General features: G+C 37.9%; 1 protein-coding gene across 1 annotated transcript; it reads left to right on the forward strand.

Annotated features, from left to right (window-relative positions):
* Nucleotides 1-1007: 1007 nt before the first annotated feature.
* BOLL (boule homolog, RNA binding protein) lies at nt 1008-18085 on the forward strand (the record flags this gene model as incomplete). Its single annotated transcript, XM_080346600.1, has 10 exons — nt 1008-1554; nt 3021-3112; nt 4625-4679; nt 6480-6555; nt 6728-6855; nt 7260-7331; nt 8165-8212; nt 9226-9351; nt 10907-10978; nt 18011-18085. Exons 1-10 carry the CDS (start codon nt 1426-1428, stop codon nt 18083-18085), a joined length of 873 nt encoding a protein of 290 aa, XP_080202726.1. The 5' UTR covers nt 1008-1425.
* Between the last annotated feature and the right edge of the window lie 1095 nt (nt 18086-19180).

The raw sequence follows: 19180 nt of genomic DNA on the forward strand, positions 1-19180 counted from the left end.
TAAAACTAAAAAGGCATGGGCTAAGCCGGATTTATTGTCTTTAAGGTATCCAAAACAGGGCTTGCAGGGCAAACAAAAAGACAGCTTTCCTCCTAATGCTCTTCATTATTGATCTTCCATTCCTCACTGCACTTTAACTGTCAGGCTTCATTTTTATGTATTCTCCCAAAGATCAGGGATTTGTTTTCGCCTGGGAATGCTTAAGGGTGAACATGAGAAAGTGCTGTCCGTGTGGACAGAATACTATCCTGTGGATAAGAGAGAGGCAAAATCAGGATGTAAAACACATGGTGTAAATGAAAGGGCGATTCTTTGAGGACTGTTCAAGAGCACTTAATTTTCTGCTCTAGTTTTTGAGAAGCTAGAAGATGCAGATACCGCAGGAAGTGAAAGAACTTTCTACTGGATACAGGAGCTATTTTAAAAATATACTTGTCAGTTGTAAGGGTTGTGCAATGGTAAGAAAAAACATGGGTTTTTTTGAATGAAAGGTTGGAGGCTAAGTTTCCTACTTAAAGTTTTCACTACCCTGCTGACAATTAGTTTTGTTACCTACAGCAGCTGTTTGTCTTTCACTTGGGGCTCTTTCCTCAGGGGTGCTGTCAGGACACAAAAGCCCAGGCTGAAAAGGGTTTCTAGTGGGATCCAAGCCTGGATTGTCTCACAGTTTACAGGTGTAAGCATGGTAGTAGTTAAAACATCAGGCAGACTTCGCTATAATAAATAATAGTTTCTATGATGTTCCCCCTGTACTGCATTCCCCTCCTTTACTGGGGCAGGAGTGATCTGGTGGTTGTCTTGCAGAGGATTTCTGGTAGGATCGCTGTGTGTTGTGTTTGTGGGCCAAGGGAGTGTTGAATTAAAAGACTGGTTTTCAAGTGCTGTTCTCATCAGTTGTAATGGGCTTGTTGATTTTGTGTGGTGCGTGCTCGGCGTTTAGAAAATCAAGCAGAAGCTGTTGCAAAGAGTTTTGTAGATGTGTGTGAGAGTGCAGGTTGAGTTGAAAAGGTACTTTATATAGACTAAACTAAGGAGCTTCTAACAGGTATAAATTAAGCTCTGAAATACAATTAGTAATTTGGGATGCATGCAGTAAGGTGATGTCCAAAAAGAAAAACTATTATTTGGGGCTTAGGCCCCAAATGTCTAATTCAGAAAGATATTAAAATAGAAGCCAAACTTCAGACCGTAGTGTATTCACTATTCAGTAACTTACAGGATGGCTTAAAACTAAGCTTATGATGAAATATTTTGAACTGCATTCTGAATAAAAAGATGTGGTACACATTCAGTTGTTCAGCATTTGCTAAGCCTCCCAAAAAATTCCGTATGTATTTTATGTTGAGATTTTTTTTTTTTATTTAATAGCTTATAACATGTAAGATATTGACAATATTTTCTTTCGATCAGCAGACCACAAATCAGATGCAAACAGAATCTTTATCTTCATCTCCAAACGCTGTGTCACCGGTGCCATTAAATAATCTGATCAGTGTTCCAGGGGTTGGAAGAATTACTCCAAACCGCATCTTTGTAGGAGGAATTGGTTTTAAGGTATTTCTTCCTCATTTTGCTACTGATGATGACTTATAACCCTATAAAAATCAGTAAGAAAATGCCAGTGCCATATAATCATATGTGCATTTGTTTAGGTGATAAGTGTCCTTCACTATAATGTTCAAATCAATAGCAGAGATTAAAGCTTGGCTCTTTGTACACCTGGCTGCTAGAAGCTTTTGCCATACTGGTTCTTCAGAATTTTCTGAGAAGGTGGCTTTTGTAATCAGCTGAGCTTATGGTAGAAAAGTATGTAGAAGGTTTTTTTATTTGTATAACACTTGGTGTAATTTTTCTTTCTTACCCCTTTAGAAGGATGAGTTAAGTCACTGGGTCCCGCGAAACATTCTTGGTCTGCTTAGCTGTTTTTGTTCCCAATAGTATGTCTTCTGCCTTAGTCCTCCAAGGCTGAGGACCTCTTGAGCACTGACTCAGATGAAGAGGAAGAAGAAGGACAATTCACTTAGACTACTTTGCATAATAAATATAAGGAATTCCAGCGTCTTCCGGCTCATTTGCCTGCGATAATTTGGGTGGAGCTGTTCATAATTGGAGAGATGTTGTGCAATATCTTCAGTATATTTGGGCTTTAGCAAAAAGGCACAGTAGCTTTTTGCATTAGTAGTAAGCAAATTCCTAGGGCTGTAAAAAGACCTGTCTCATGCTGTTCTTTCTTCACTGCACTTTCAAAGCTTAATACACTTCTCTGCATAATATACCAATATTCTTGTTAATTGTCACACTTATTGTTCTTTATGAAGCATCCCTTGACTTTTTTGTTCGGTCACTGGTAGGTCAAAATAAATAGTGAATCTTAATTTCAACAACAGAGGGATTGTGTTTGTATCTGTAAGTATAAAAAAGATGGATTTTGTTGGGTAAGGAAATAGAAGAGAGAGAACCTCTGTAGACACTTGAGCTACTATTCCATTTCCTATGACTGCTGATAAATTTCTGGTCATAGGAGATATATGTCAGTCTTGGATCGTTTATTATTGGGAATCTTATGGCCAAAATGCGGGGTTTTTTTGTAGTTTAGTGGAAATTTTTTACATATTTGACCTGTGCAGGTCCCACAAACAGCCATTTTGAAGTCTGAAAACATTGCAGTGGTGTTTCATGTTGCAAACAGCACTCTAGTGTGTAATTCACAGAAACTAAAATTCAAATCTAGTCAACCTGCTTCAGTGGTCTGATGCAAATCCCGCTGAAAGAGGAATGTGAATGTTGATTAGTGGCTTTCGAGCATTATTGCTGAATATGAAAATGCAGCAATTAAACAGAGATGCCATTCTCTTGCTGTGAGGCTCATACGTGCTCATTCTCTCTTCCTCTCCAGGGTTATAATTAGATTATAGCAAACTTTATCCAAACTATATCCATTAAAAGTCTTATGGTAAATATTCATTGAATAACTATGAAAACCAATTTTTCTTGTCTCCTTTCTTGATTTACCATACTAGACTAAAGAAAGTGATCTGAGGAAGTTTTTTGCTCAGTATGGCAGTGTGAAAGAAGTGAAGATAGTAAATGACAGAGCTGGAGTATCAAAAGGGTTGGTATAGTAGAATAAGCATATTGTGGATATTGAAAATAACAAAGCTGACTGACTATAATAAATTTGATTATAATTTTTGTAGTTGGAGTATTAATTTTATGTCATTGTTCCCAGTTATTCCATGTGCACAAGAATCTGCTCTTGCCCTTGGACATCTACATATAAATGGCTCTGTAATTAGTATAACTGTCAAACTCTCTAGTCCTGTTATTGTAAGATGAAGCTGTGTGCAACTACGGAAAAATCAATAGTCCTTTCAGGTTTTTTAATGTCAATGATAATTTATGACAATAATAATCCTAAAAAGATAGATTAAACGTATTTATCTCTACTACTGAAAGCCAGTGTGGAAAGGAGCCTAAGGATGGAGGAAGAGGCGAGATACACTTGGTTGTGCTGGAGTGCATGGCAATAACAGATTTTGTGTGAAGATTTTTGGAACAAGAACATAAGGGACAAATCTGTGTAGAAAGCCTGTTGGATTTGTTGGAGTATTTAGAGGAGTTGTGGAGAAGGGGGCGTACTGTGTCACAAAGTATGAGAACAACCTTGATCACCACGAAAGTCTTGTTTGATGCTAGTAATTTCCAGAATGATGAGTAATTTGCAGATAAACACTATAAACATTGCTGCTTTTTCTGAGAATTTGATTTAATATCGTGGATAGCGCTTGTGGAAGCGTGGAGCGTTCATAGTTGTCACTGAAGTATGTGGGAGCTGTGCTGTGCAATATAATAAAAACATCTCAAGTGTCTTATCTTGGACATCTGTAATGAGCAAGGAGAGTTTCAAATCAAAATGCTTGTTTAATAGCAGTGAAGGAACTAAAGAGCTGTGCTGAGTAACAAGGACGATACAGAGAGTTTTGCACAGTTCTCTATGTGGGCTACTCATTCACTGCACAGAGCAGTAATATATGACCATGTGCTTTAATATATTAATAAGCAGACTGTAACAGGGATGTTAAATTAAGGTTAGTTGCTACTACAGTCTTTATTTCTGCAATTTTTTTTTTTTTTTTGCCATTAGTTTTCCTTTTAGTGTCACTTGTCCTATATATCTGGGTCTCTTTAGCTTGGAGAAGAGGAGACTGAGGGGTGACCTCATTAATGTTTACAGATATATAAAGGGTGAGTGTCAGGAGGATGGAGCCAGGCTCTTCTCGGTGACAACCAATGATAGGACAAGGGGTAGTGGGTACAAACTGGAACACAGGAGGTTCCACTTAAATATGAGAAGAAACTTCTTCTCAGTGAGGGTGACAGACACTGGCTCAGGCTGCCCAGGGGGGTTGTGGAGTCTCCTTCTCTGCAGACATTCCAACCCGCCTGGACACCTTCCTGTGTAACCTCATCTGGGTGTTCCTGTTCCGGCGGGAGGATTGAACTAGATGATCTTTCGAGGTCCCTTCCAATCCCTGACATTCTGTGATTCTGTGATATCAAGTAATAATGTGCAAGGCATGTAAATATGGATAGCAGAGGTTCAACATCTGTTCTTTTTGTTTAGGTATGGCTTTGTTACTTTTGAAACCCAAGAAGATGCGCAGAAGATTTTACAAGAGGTAAGTGATAGTCCCCATTATGATTATCTCTTAAATGAAATACTTCATTATGTAGTAGGCGTTAAGTAGCCATGGTCCTCTGGTCCTCTTCAGTTTGCCAGCTTGCACTTGAAGATCTGTTAAGTTTGGTCTCTGCAGTTAAGAAGATGGCTTAGAGAGATCTAAGATAAGATTTATACTGAGATCTGCTGGAACTAGGGAAGGGGAGTTTCCAGCTCATAGTAGAGCTCTTGGCTTTGACATACAGTCTTTACTTTCCTAGTCTATATGTGGTCTGTAGTACATGTAGAGCTCTAAAGTCTTTATCCTTCACAATTGCTTTTGTTTGCTTTACTAGAAAAAGATTTTATGGCGAGTTGGGAAAGATAACTGCTGTCTTTTATTCTGATATGTTTGTCAGAGCTGACGTAATTATTTTGAGGAATAATTAGATTCACTTGAAGTCTTAACTAATGAAGCTCGCTTTATGTTATGTAATTTTTGCTTCTCCTTTTAGCTAATTACTGTTCTTGATGCTTCTTGTAGAGCCTCCCTTGAGACGTGGTTACCTCTTCAGCTGTGTGTTAGCTCTTTGGGTTGTTTTGTATTGGTTTTAAATATGTGCTTCATGTTCTGGTTGGAATGTATTGGAGAAGTTGGAATCTTGGCAGGCATGTGAAAATGGGAGGGAACGGGGGAAAATGGGAACGGGACTCAGAACCCACGCAGGAAATAGTACCCAAGACTTGGAAATTGCCCACTCTCAAACGTAAAGCTGGTTAAAATGATCAAATACTGAAAGTTGGTTGGAAAATAGTATATTAAAATTCAAGAGTATTTTCAAGAAATATGGTTATGTGGTGCCAGAATAGCATGCAGACAGGAACTTCTTGAGTCAAATATTTTTCTCCACCCTAATTTTTTGGTTTTATTTCTGTGAACTAGGAAGAATATCAGTGGTACTGAGTACCGTTGGGGAACTGGCTTAGGATTTTTGCCTCTGGTGTAGCTGAAAGGCTGCTCCATGTGAAGTCTTACTGGTGTCTCATTCAATGATACTGATGCATTATTTGTCTACTATAAGTGCTTGAATTTAGGTGTTCTGTGATTCTATTTTGTTTTTCATCCTTGCATCTGCTATCTCATGTTCATCTTAAGATCAAGTAGCATTTTGGTCTTTCTCTGGCATCTTAACTGAGAGTTTGTAGGCTTTAATAATTTGTGTATGAAATGAATGTTTTTTTTCATTTTGTACTATTTAATTTCTTCTCACTTATATGATACTCTGATCATCCTTTGCACTGATTTTGGTTTTGCTTGTGTGGGGTTTTTAATCCTACTTTTCTATCTTGAGTAGAGTCTCCAGAAATTTCTTCGTCTATGTTGCAGTCTTCAAAAGTATTAAACTGCATTAATAGTTAGAAGAGACCTTGAGGTTTCACCAGGATCCTCTTTCCGGTCATGTGCTATAAATACTAATGCTCCCTCTTCCCATCTTTCCAAAGTATAAAAGCAGTGAACACATGAGAAAAGTAAAACTAAAAAAAAACTCCTGACAGATATAGGTATCAGTTCTTAGTCAAGAGGTTCCATGGGTAATAAGTAATATTTGAAATGACTAATGATTAATTTTGTGGGTGTGGAAGCTCTGGTTGGGATAGAAAAGTAATTAGTGTAGCTTTCGGTGGTTTTCAGATGCAATGTAAATAAAAAGCTGGAGAGAGTAAAACAAGCACCTTGTCTACTTCTGATTTTTGTTTCTTGGATGCCTAGATATGTGTAGAAAATACACGTACTGAATGTCTTTTTCCTTCATTCTAGGCTAAAAACCTTAATTATAGGGATAAGAAATTGGATATTGGCCCAGCAATAAGAAAACAACATATACGAAGTTCTGGTATGTGTTTTTATTTACATTTACCTGTTATGTAAGTGACATTATGATTGTAGGTTTTTAACCAAGATGTGCCTGGTCGTCCACTGCATTAAAAAGTTATCTTTTGTTTTCTATATGACCTACACATCTAAAAAAAATTACGGGTAAGTAAACTTTAAAATATTAATTCTAGGTTCTGCTGTATCACCAGAAGCTGGTACAATGTACTTAACTACTTCAAGTGGATATCCTTACATTTACCATAATGGAGTGGCTTATTTTGATATGCCTGAGGTTGCTTCTGTTCCACAGTCATTGCCAGTAAGTAATTTATTTTTGTGTATATGCTTTTCTGTGTACCAGGGTGAGTGCAGTGTTATGGCTGTGCCTTGTGTTTGATGTTTAAATAGCTTCCTTAGATTAATCTGTTTATTTTGTGGTTGGTCGGTGGGGTTTTTTGTCTGTTTGTTTGTTTGTTTCATACTACTTAAGTTTATTGTTCTTCTGCAGGTGACTTTTGGTTTGATGTGCCCTGTAGTTCATAATCAGTGTGGGCACTACTAGTAGAAGTTTTACTAAGGAGTTATTGGTGTTAAAACTTGGTAAACTCATTTTCAAAAGGGAGGGGATGTGGTTCAGCATTTTAATACTTTAGAACTGTTCTTAATAGAAGTGGCAATTTATGAAATGGCTGCATTAAGACTTGTAACATTTTTCTTTTTAAGTTGCGCTCTGCTTCCAGTTCACCAATGATGGTAGCTCAACCAGTTTATCAGTCTCCTGCATACCACTATCAGGTATCTGTTTGTGCTTCAGATTGTCCATGTTCCTTTCAGTTATGCAGTTTTACTTGCAGCGCTGTCTCAGGTCTGTCTGTTCTTAGGAAGTAAAAAGACTGTTCAAAATAACCATAAAACAAATTTTAATTTCATCGAACACTTTCTTTTTACTAGAATACGACTTATTCTGCCTATGTAACTACATGGAGATGTAATAAATGACAATTTTCTTTGATGTTGCTAGACAACTGGCTTAGTACCATCCTTAACTTTGATAATCTAAGCCAAACTCCTGCTCAGTGCAGGGCTGGCTAGATCAGGAATTTTTCCAGTTGAATTCTAAGTATCTCCAGTGATGGAGAGTCCACACCTTTTCTGGATAGCTTCTTCCATATTTGTCCCTTCTTATGGTATGAGACTTTCTTCTTTTTCACTAGTTAGAATTTTCAGTGCTCCAGCCTGTGTCCATCCACTCTTGTGCTTGGAACATCTCTCACAAGAATATGGCTCAGTCATATTTATGCCCCATACGTAGTCGTAGCCAACAATAATTATAACCTCCCACCTTTATCCTTCTCATGGATGAACAAACCCAATTCTCTCAGCATCCTGATGTGTCTGTTCTCCACTCCCTTGTGGCCCACTACTGGATTTCTGCAGCATGTATGTGGTTTTAATGTGTATTTGAAATCATAATTATATCCAGTTATATGAAAATCATATTTCTTCATTTTAATTAACAATTGATTGTCAATTTGAGATGGCTTTGATTATAGTATGTTGAGAATTCTAGTATGTGCGTACATATATTCTTAATCACTTAAGTAATATCTTTTTTTATTTGAATTTAGGCATCAACCCAGTTACTTCCAAGCCAGTGGCAGTGGTCTGTTCCCCAGGTAAATACAGTTCAGAGTTGCAGCATTTTACCATTAGTTTGCATCCAGTTTAAAGGTACGGTGCACTTACCTAACAGCAAAATTTCACGCTATTCGGAACACTGTTGAAATAAATATTAATTTCTATATTTTAGCAATGCATTTGCAACACTTACTGATACAATAGAAGGCATAAAACAGCATTTACTGAAACATCAAATGCCAATCTGATGCAAAGAAAGCATCTTGCCCTCCCCTCTTTCTCTGGCGAGACGTTTGTATTAAATTAGATAGGAAGTTCTCAGAAACAGGTAAAAACTGCCATGTTTTGCCTGATGGTTAAAATGTGTGTTAACTAGTTCATTAACTGATACCAACTGTGATGTTTCATTGGAGTTAGATCCAGACCCTTGAAATAGGAGGAAAAATTTGAAATGCCTGAGTAATTTGGAGTAGAGACTATTGGGTTTGATTCTGTACCAGGGGACCTTGATATGGAAATGGTGTCACTCAAGGCACTGGAAGAGGTTGAAGCTAAAAGGAGGACGATGTACCTGAAGCTTAAACTGTTACGATGTGTCCTTATTGCTTTGGTAGCAGCCAGCCCTGTCCAGTTATGGTCAGGTCCACTCTATTAAGAGATGTCAGTCTGCTGCTGAGTTAGAGAAATACCGTGGGGTTTATTTTAAAACAAAAATACTTGATTTCTAATGTAACATTTTTGCACAAGAAAATGAAGCTGTGTTATGTGTCTGTGATCTTCAGAGTGTCAGTTTCATAAAGTTCAGGATTTATCTAATAATGCTCTCCAAAATGTATATAAATCTGAAAAATGGATATTTTTGTTTTATCCTTCTACCTGACCTTTCTATCCACTACCCCCTCACTTAGATTCTTTAGGCTATCAAAGATGAATTTGACACTTCCTTTTAAAGCTTTATCTTTGTTTATAAGTAGCAAAGACTGTAAAATAAGCTTTAATGTTCATAGTGCATGAATCATACCATTTATGACAATAATATGTTTTATTTCAGTCTCCTGCCTCTTCACCTTCATTCTTGTATCTGCAACCGTCTGAAGTCGTTTATCAGCCGGTAGGGATCACCCAGGACAGTGGCTGCATACCTACTCTTGTCCTGGTGGAAGCTGCAGTTCCTGAGGTATTTTCCTAAAAAAATTTACTTACAAATGAAGTGTTTCTCTGAAATTGAAAAACATAATCTTTTAGTTTAAGCACAGGCAGCTCAGAGCACTTTATATCAACTGTTGCCTGTACTTAACCCCGCACCCATGCTGATGCTGTTAAATAGTTTCAGGTGTCCTCAGGCTAGAGTATTTCTTGCAGTTTTTATAGGAGGATGCTTTGATTCTGAAATATTTTAGAGTATAGAGACTAGTCAGTTTGTTTGGTTTGAAAATAACATTGAAATAAAATGGGAATCAGACTCTTTCGAATGCTGGAATATTGTGTCCGGTTCTGGGCCCCTCATTTCCAGCAGGACAGGGAACTGCTGGACAGAGTCCAGTGTAGGGTGACCAAGATGCTGCAGGGAGTGGAGCATCTCCCATGTGAGGAAAGGCTGAGGGAGCTGGGGCTCTGGAGCTGGACAAGAGGACACTGAGGGGGGACTCATTGCTGGGGATCAATATGGAAAGGGGCAGTGTCAGGAGGATGGAGCCAGGCTCTGCTGGTGACAACCAGGGACAGGACAAGGGGCAATGGGTGCAAACTGGAACACAGGAGGTTCCACTTGAATATGAGAAGAAACTTGTTCCCAGTGAGGGTGTCAGAGCCTGGCCCAGGCTGCCCAGGGGGGTTGTGGAGTCTCCTTCTGTGCAGACATTCCAACCCGCCTGGACACCTTCCTGTGTAACCTCATCTGGGTGTTCCTCCTCCATGAGGGGATTGCACTGCATGAGCTTTCCAGGGCCCTTCCAATCCCTAACATTTTGTGATTCTGTGAGTATTTTACTGCTACAAGAAAAGTTCCAAAACTGGGATTTCTGACATCTTAAGTGGGAAATCCTGACATAGCCGAGTAGTACAATTTCTCTAAATAATACAAATCTTTGCTTGTTGAATGCTTTTTTCTATTTTTTTTTAAAGTGCATAAATCTCAGTATTTATCGTGTAGTCATAAATTTTATTACAAATGTTACTTTTACCTTTTTTGTTTCATAAATTTCACATCAGTTTATACAGTGAAATCTGAAATCTGTGAGCACTAAGAAAAAACATGAAATTAGTTAAGGAATATTGGAATGTAACATGCTCTCAGTTCACAGGTACTTAAGTATGTGGAAATTCAGGTGATGTAAAACTCAAAGTAAAGCCTGTATATTATTTGTATGTAAACATCTTGTAAGAGCAATAATGCTGGAAATTGCGTTTTGATGTGCTAATCTATACATTTAAACACTTCCAATTGGAGCTGAGTGAAATGGATTTGTAATAGAGAAGCACGCTAATTCTGGCAAGGAAAGTGCTTTTTGACACCGCTCTAGATAAACTGTTTTACTAAACTTTGGTACGGTGGGGAAAACCTAGAATTAAATATTGACATTTGGTTTTTAAAAAAGAAGTAGTTTAGATAAACACAGCCCATATTTTGAAGTTTTAACTAATCTAAATACATGTGAAGGATTTGCAAAAGCATAAAACTGTGGAACAAGCTTCTGAGCTCATTTTTTGTATCTTGTTTTCTTGTGTCCTAGCTGTATTCTGATCATGGTGTTCAAGCCCCGTATCAGCCCTATGCCCAGAATGCCATAGCTATGCCTGTACCTGTGAGTATGAAACCAGGAGGGCACATATGCGCCGGAGCCTTAATGTCCCCTTCCTGAGGGGGAACAGTCAGAGAAGAGGGGTGGGGATGGAAAAGGCTTCTATTAATGGATTAATAAATAAGGAACACAGAAACATTGCAGAGAAGCTGATTTTTCTTCACTTTGAGCTTTGTTACAGAGCTAATAATTATTACTAATTCGGAACTTTTTGGAGATACTTAAAAAAAAAGCTATTTTAAAGGTTGAGGTACAAAGAGAACTGCAAACGTAAAATGTGTTTTGAGAGAAAACAGTGAACCTCGTTCAGTTATTTGAAATGGTGTTTCCGGATCTTTGTCTCTCTGGATCTTGAAGTTGAATTCATTGCTTGCAGCCTTAGACAAGCACCTCATGTTGTGGGGACGTGGCGTTTTGGAACATGGACCATGAAAAACTGTCCCGGTTTGCCATCTCTGCATGTTTTTGCTCTCCAGTTCTGATTTTTGAATGGCCATTCGAAAATGTGATTCTTCCATGTCACCAAGTTATTGGGGGTTTTTAGGTCCCAGTTTAAGGTCCTTTTGCCTAAATTAATAAGGTTGTTAACATATGAAATAATGTCTAAACTCGATTAGCCAGGATTTGCCTAGTAACGAAGGACTAAAGGTATCAGTAGTTTGACTTGATGTTACAGCACTTACTCTTCTGTGAAAGGTGCTTACTCAACTACAACTGACAGGCTAAATGTGAATGAATCAAAGCCACATTATTGGCTCTTTTCTGTGTATTTTTTTCATCTTTTTTACAGTTCTTTTAAGAATCTTTTTTTTTCCCAGACTATTGTGTAAAAAGATTACTGAATATTTCCAGTAGATGGGGCTGTAACATTAAATGTCATCATCGCATAAAATGTAAAGACTCCTTTTAAAAAAACAGAAGCTGAGCATGAATTTGAGAATACTAATCCTGAGTCATTCAATAAATACTTAAAAGGGACTTGATGTAACACAGTGATCTTAATATCCAGTTTATTTTCCGTTTTCTGACAATGTATGAAAACATTAAAAATGGTAATAGTAGTCTCAGAATCAAAATCAAGCACATACTTACTCTTATCAAGTGGAGAAACAAGCTTTTTCACCTTGAAGCTTGACTTTTATTATCTTTCCTAGGACCAAGGCTGACATGAAGTAAGTTACAAGGTCCATCTAGAGCACGATAAGCTCTTCATTTTCTGCAGTAATTGCCACAGCATCATGCTTTGCATTATAGCAGAGGCCAAGTCGTTTCTTCTTGTGCTGAGCGGTGATGTGTTCATTTACAGCAGAATATGTGCATGCATGGTAAAAACATGTTTGGTTCCTGTGGCATAGAAAAGAATCTGCAAATTTAGACTCTCCTATCTCCTGATATTTTTCTAGGCTTCTTCATAGCCTTAGTGATTTCACACACAGCCAAAGCTGGTGTAACCCAGCAAGTCATTCTGCTTTCCGTACCACCCATTTCCTGGGCTGGTAAAGGTTTTTGGGAGGCAATACGGTAAAGGAGCTCAGGGAACTGATGTAGTTAAGATGAAGCCCCATTCCCACTACCTCAAAAGAGCCAACTTAAACTTAGGTTAGTTCCTCAGACCAGTTTGTCAAGCAACTGCACAAACTCTTGCACCTATACAAAAAGTTTGGGGTAGGATAGTGGAAGTAAGGCTTGTGTTAGCAGCGCAGATTTAAACTTGATGAAACTGAGCATGAAATCGCTAATGCTGTCCATTCCTGCACAGGAATTCTTGCTCATTCTTACTCCTTTTCTTAGAAGTCTTTTGTTATCCATAATTGAAACTGCTCTGTTCAGGTGTCAAGTAGATTCACGGGTACACTTAAGCCCTTACAAAGACTTGCTGAATTCTCATAATTTTATTCATTACAAGATGATGCCATATAGTTTTTTGTCAGATTTGGGTTTTTATTTATTAGCTTCATTCAGTAGTAACTAGTAGTTCTGGAATGTAATTCTTGCTTTCCACATTTCACCTTACCTTTTCACATACCAGGTTAAAGTTTCAACTATATTCCATGTGCAATGAATATTATTGGCTTGTAGTGTGTCTGTCATGGTGGCTGAGCATTCAACAATGACTTTAAAGAAGAGCAAGTGGCTGTGTTATTACCACCTGCTCCCCAGCTGCGGAAAAATACCATCTCCAGGGTGTAGTCTTGTTAAAATACCTGAACAAATGTATCTGCTGCTTGAAAATTGTGTACATGTTTGTATATACACACGTGCATGTATATATGCATAGACTGTGGGTTTTATAAGGAGAAGTCTTGGTGTCATCATTTTGGGAAAAGTACAGTCATTTTATACTAGTACTGTGTGCTGTTGTATGATAATCTATCTGGAACAAAACAAACCTTACAACCTGTTTTCAGTGTAGGTAAGTATTTTTTTAATTGATCCATGAAGAGAAATTGAGAGAGAAAATAAACCTTTTATTTAAAGTCAGACTCAGAAACAGGAATAGAAACTTATGGTTGTTATCGTATGTGAATAACAAGGCCCTGTCCCTAGCTGTAGCAGGGTCTGTTGCCTGCAAAAGAGGTCTTTTCAACTCCACCTAAACCATATTTGTTAATTGGATATTAACATGGTAAAGCGCAGATAGCGTGTTCTTTTTTTCTTGCATTGCTTCTATGTTCTCTTTACAATCTCATTTTCTATTCTTGTAGTTTGTTCTCATTCCAGTTCAGTGTTTTGTTGTGGCTTTGTTTTCTTTTGCTTTCCGTGATCTATATGTTCTCTCTCTTTACTTGACAGACCCTATGGAACGTTCACTATTAAGCCATTTGGGCGGCTCTACTCTACCTGTCCTGATTTTCTTGTCCAGTCCTTCACGTGTGACTGCGATCCATCCTCACCATACCAGCCAGCAGCCACCTCTTGGGAAACTTGAGGTCAGTTGTTTCATTGCACCGCTTGCTGCTTACAAATTGGTAACAAAATGTGCTCAGATAGAATTTAGCATAGTCTGCAATATGATTTAGCTGCTTCCTGCATGTCTGTACCTTTTCTAATAATTCTCTTATGTAAAAGAAAACTTCATCCAATCCACGTCATTCATTCCTGGGATAATCATGTGTATATTAATTTCATCATTATTTATTTTCTAGTTCAACTTCCCAAGTTCTGTGTGTGTTTGGATTATTTTCCTTCAACAGAGAGGGATTTTTTTTTTTTGTTTCTGAAACTGTTTCTATTCCTTTATTGACAACTCAACTTTTTCCTCTTTTCTCCATATTTTGTGTGATTTTTACAGTGGTTTGTGTTTATGAAAGAATATTCTGGCAGGTGCTTGCCCATGCTTTTTATTGAGAAAAAGGTGCTGCTTTTAGTTGTTTACACTTCTTTAAAAAAATAGTATTTTAATAAAACAAAGCTAGGGAAGGATACGTGTTTTCCACATGTTAAAATTTGTGTCCATTTCTTATTTGATAGACTTTAAACAGCCATGGGATTTGTAGCAGAGGTTTGCAGCTTAAGGTGTGACTTGGCTGTCTGTGTCTGTGTGATTTATACCCAGATTTTAAAAAAACACATTAGAAGTTTGCCAGGAGTTAAAATAAAAAGTAAAGGAAACATGTTGGGACTAAGGCGCTGTGAGGCTGGTGTAACAAAAGCCCAAGTGGGCAGGGAGACCGGCACTAGATGGCTGTGGAACCTAAAAATTCAGGAGAGCAATGCCCAGCGTGATGTGGAGCTGGCAGATGATGCAAAGAAACTGAAATCTCAACATTAAAGAGCCAGAAGGGAGGGAAAAAGCTGAGTAAGTTTAACAAAACAGAGTGATGAAAAGGCCTGAGCTGAGAAGATCCAGTTAGAAAACAAAGGTAGTTGGAGTCTGTCATATGGCATAGTAGGAATGGGAAGAAAGGACTCAGATTGGCTAAATAAAGAGAATAAAACAGGTGGGAGCCCCACAAATGAGCTACAAAGCAACTGAGATACAAAGGGAGGCTGTAAGAGCATTGGATCTTAGGAAGAATAAACTGAATGGTAGAAGTATGCTAAAAACTGCTCTTGGCAGCACCTCAGATGGTGTTTTCTGGGTCTTGCTGTCCTTTTTGTCAGCAGCTCGGTGGCCTCCATTGGCAAGTTACTTAATCACAGTCCGTTGCCTGTTTGTTAGTTTACAAATAAGACAGCTGTCAGTTATTCAGCTCCAGCTTTTAAAATCTGAGGTTTAGGTGCTAAAAAAAAAAAGCAAGCATTATAAGTTCCCATAGTAATGCTTTGCTCTAATCTACGTTACAGAGAATGCAAAAGTAAAAATAGAACTGGTTGGTTAGTTTTGCACTGTGACATATTCTAAAACAATTTTTCCTACCCAATTAGATAATACAATTGCTATAATAACTTGACATACTTTACTAAGGCTGTATGATCAATGAACAAAAGTTTGGGGTTTTTTTCCAAGTTAATTCTGAGCTTATTCCGAGATTCCATTCTTGTAAATGAAGGAAGATGTATCTTGCCGTTATTGACTTTGCCTATGTGTATAATGGAAATCTGATTTTCCTTCTTGAACTAAGTCTGTCTAGCTGGTGCAATATCAAAATGGCCTGTGACTTTTGGTTGAAGCATTATTAAGGTAGTAAATGGGATGCACTTTGAAATAGAGGAAACAACATGGCATTTTTCCCCTCTCTTTAGGAATTGAGGTCACGTTCTGTGAGAAGAAATTTTTCACAACCTTTGTCTGTGAGTCTGAAACATCGATATACATGAGGTCCCCATTTTCATCCTGGAAAAGATGATAGAATGGAAGATCCAATTCTTACAGCACCTTCTTCTACAGAGTCTGTAAAACAGATTTTTAGCTATCTGCATTGTTGCCATACCTATCATGTGGAGGGTGTTCTTCCTGATGTCTAACATTTCCCTGAAAATGCTCAAGTTAAAATACCACTCCCTTTTGTAAAGAGACACAATGAAATTTTGTCTTTTGGACAGGTAAAAGCACAGGAAACCATTATTTTGTCCTGCATTTCCTTGCCTCATAAAACATAGTGTTACAGGACAAAATGATGATTTCTGATCCGCAGCTTACTGTGTAACTTTGTTACTACCAGGTTGAAAACCAGCATACTTCTATTAGAGGGAAAATTTAATGCTCAGTTTCTCGATGACACAAACTTAAAAGATCCATTAATTACAAAGTAAAAGGCATTTCCCCCACATACTGACTGTGGTTTAAAATCTGGTTATTTAAATCTATATGCATTTTGTTTCAATTCCAATAGAATTTTTCTCCTTTTTTTGCCATACGTTATAAAAGTAGAGAATACATGTTCTACTTATGTGTCATTTTAGTGTGGGGGAATAATAACTTTTTAAAATGTGGGGTTTAATTTAATAATTTCTTATCCTCATAAGAGGCTGTCATTTTTCTTGCAATAAACTTGGTTTTATGGTAAGTTTTTAGCTGTAGAAGAAGGCAAGAATTGACTTCTTACCATTACAAGACCATTGAACCCTTCTACTTCTTTGACCTTTTCTGTTGTCTGTGCAGAACCTGGGAACTTCTTGGCTGTATGAGGAGCTGAGTTGAAATGTTACTTTCTCCTCAACTGCAGGAAGGCAATTTTCTTTCCTTGCTTCTCCTCACATTCCCCTTGGATACGATTCCCTCTATGTTTTACAGATGTCAGATTCCTCAAAAGTTAAAATGCAACCTCTGTAATTAATAGGAGTGCAAGTTATTGCTTACGTAGCACTGAGGTCTTTATTTATGCAAAATAACCTTCAGCTTTTCAGGTTTTTTATCTGCTCTGTAGTAATTTGGGGATTTTTTTTTCTTTTAGTTATTCAGGGATCTTAGAGTGGGCATTATAGTCAATAAATAATTGATACGTAATATGTAGATGTATTTAAGGCTGGTTCTAGCAGTCAATAGCATTATTTCATGTTGTACAGGAGGAGAGGTGGAATCTGGTTCTGTTCTCACGCTGGTTTGAAGTTGTTGTGCAAGGACATGCCATGTATTATATCTTGGTTCCAAGTTTCCTTGGTCACGAGTTTCTACCTTTTGCTAGGTAGAAAAATCTACACCAATAGGATTTAATAGTTTCTGTGTTTAAAAACTTGTTACCATAGCAGCTGTGGAGGATTGTTTTACCAATAACTATCAAAAAATACATATAGCTTGCTGTATACATGGGGATCTTAGCCTGTTTTTGAGTTGGGGAATACACATCTGCTGGAGACTGTTGTGGTTGTGAACCAGTCTGTGTCACTAAAAACATCTGTCCAGTTGTTCTTCAGTTTGATTTTGAGATTTCAGAATTCATCTATATAAATGTATTACTCAAGTCTTGGCACACGGTAACAACAATTTCCATGGAAGAATTATTACATAGTAAATACTTTTTAAGATGATGTCGTGTTTCTGAAGTTGCCAAAGAAAGTTTGTATGTTCTGTTAGAGCCGCATTTCTTGTATCATGAAACAAACACGCATTTGACCCAGGGTTCAAGACACCTACTCCTAAGTGCTTCTTTTTGCAATTCATAATTTACCGAATGTCACTTCCCTGTTTTCCAAATGCTTTAGAGATCAAAGAAGTAAACTCTACAGCAAGTACTATAGTAAAAAAGAAAGTGTTTAAAGGGAAGTATTTAGAAGGAATTACTTGGAACTGTACAAGTGCTGTGCAGCCACTTACGTGTCGTCAGATTGTGGCTCTAGTCCAGATACTCACAAAATGTAGTTTATTTTCCATTAATTGGTACAGATGTGAGATTGTTGCTAATGAGCTGATCCCCCATGGTCTTTGCATCAAAGAACAATTGTCTTTACTTGGATGTGAACTTGATGGTCTGGCAGGATGTTCAGCGTTGGGCACAGTACACCTGTGGTGTTCTGCTGCCTGGAACTCCAGTCTGGAGCTACTCTTGGTTAGGGCTTTATCACCAGGTCTTAACAAAGCTTCGCTTTGATTTGAGAGACCTAGAAGAGACCAAGACAAAGCTCTGAGCATTGACTTTTCTCTGTGGGCTGCAGGTTGCTGTTGAAATACGGAAGGGCTCTCCACTGATGATGTTGCTCATCTTTGCTGAGAATGCTTGCCAAGAATAACGGCGTAACATCCATCAGTAGTAACTGAACCTTTTAGCTTCCAGGACTTGAATCCTTCCATAGACACAGCTGAAGCACAATAATTAACTTCTGTAACTCTGTTACAGGGAGACACAAATGATATGCACTGAGAAAGAACTATGTCATTTCCTCAGGTAGTGCCTAAAATTGCCTTCTCTTGATGTTCTAGTATTCATGACTTTTAATCTCTTGCACTACACAGCATTATCCTCATGCCACTTAAAATGTCTGTAATACCAAATTCCTGTGTGTGTTTATACAGAAGCCATTTAGTTACCTGCAGGTATTAAGATCCTGATCCCTCTCTGATTTGAGGGGCTGGAGAAGGGGAGTGTTCTCTTTGACCTTCTGCAATTTCCCATTGATAGTTGTGGGGCTTTACACATGTGCTAGGAGGGAACACAGCAGAATAGGATGGCAAAATCATCATCTTTGTCTTGGTGCTGCTTGTCCCGTTCATGTATTAGCAAACTGAATTCATTTTCCGTCTTCCACCCTCTAGAACCTAAAGACCCTGCTGATATCTTGTATTTTCTACAGAGCTAGCAGTTAGTGTTTCTAGCAAACCTTGTCTACTTAATGTTATATTTATATGGCAAAACGTTAGTTTTAACATTCTCTATTAGATAACACCGGATTAAAAACCTGTAGACAGGCAGAGAAGTTACTAAAGTTATCTCCTTTATTTTTATGTGTTTGATCAAGGGCTATTTGCTTGCATTAAGTAGAGTTCTGCTTCCCTGTCATTTTTGGTTCCTGCTACTTCTGATCTTAAGCATCACAAGTCCATTCATCATCCCTGAAAAACTCTTTACATTTTCATATTGATTTGGCAATTCTTTGCGTTCTGCTGCTCATCTTTCAAAACAGCTAATACTAAATCAGAGGAAACTGCATTCCAATAGTAACTGAGCACAATCTAGTGGAACACATGGGTCTCTTGACATGTGTTTCTCTGTTTAACATAGTTCTAAAATATGAGGAGTGGTATGGTTGTAAAATAGTTTTTTGCAATAAAATAGGTTTGTGTCTTTGTCATGTTGAGGTACTACAGTAGCTTCAGTTCACCTGCTG

This window comes from Nesoenas mayeri (assembly GCF_963082525.1).
Source record: "Nesoenas mayeri genome assembly, chromosome: 6".
Classification (NCBI taxonomy): Eukaryota; Metazoa; Chordata; class Aves; order Columbiformes; family Columbidae; genus Nesoenas; species Nesoenas mayeri.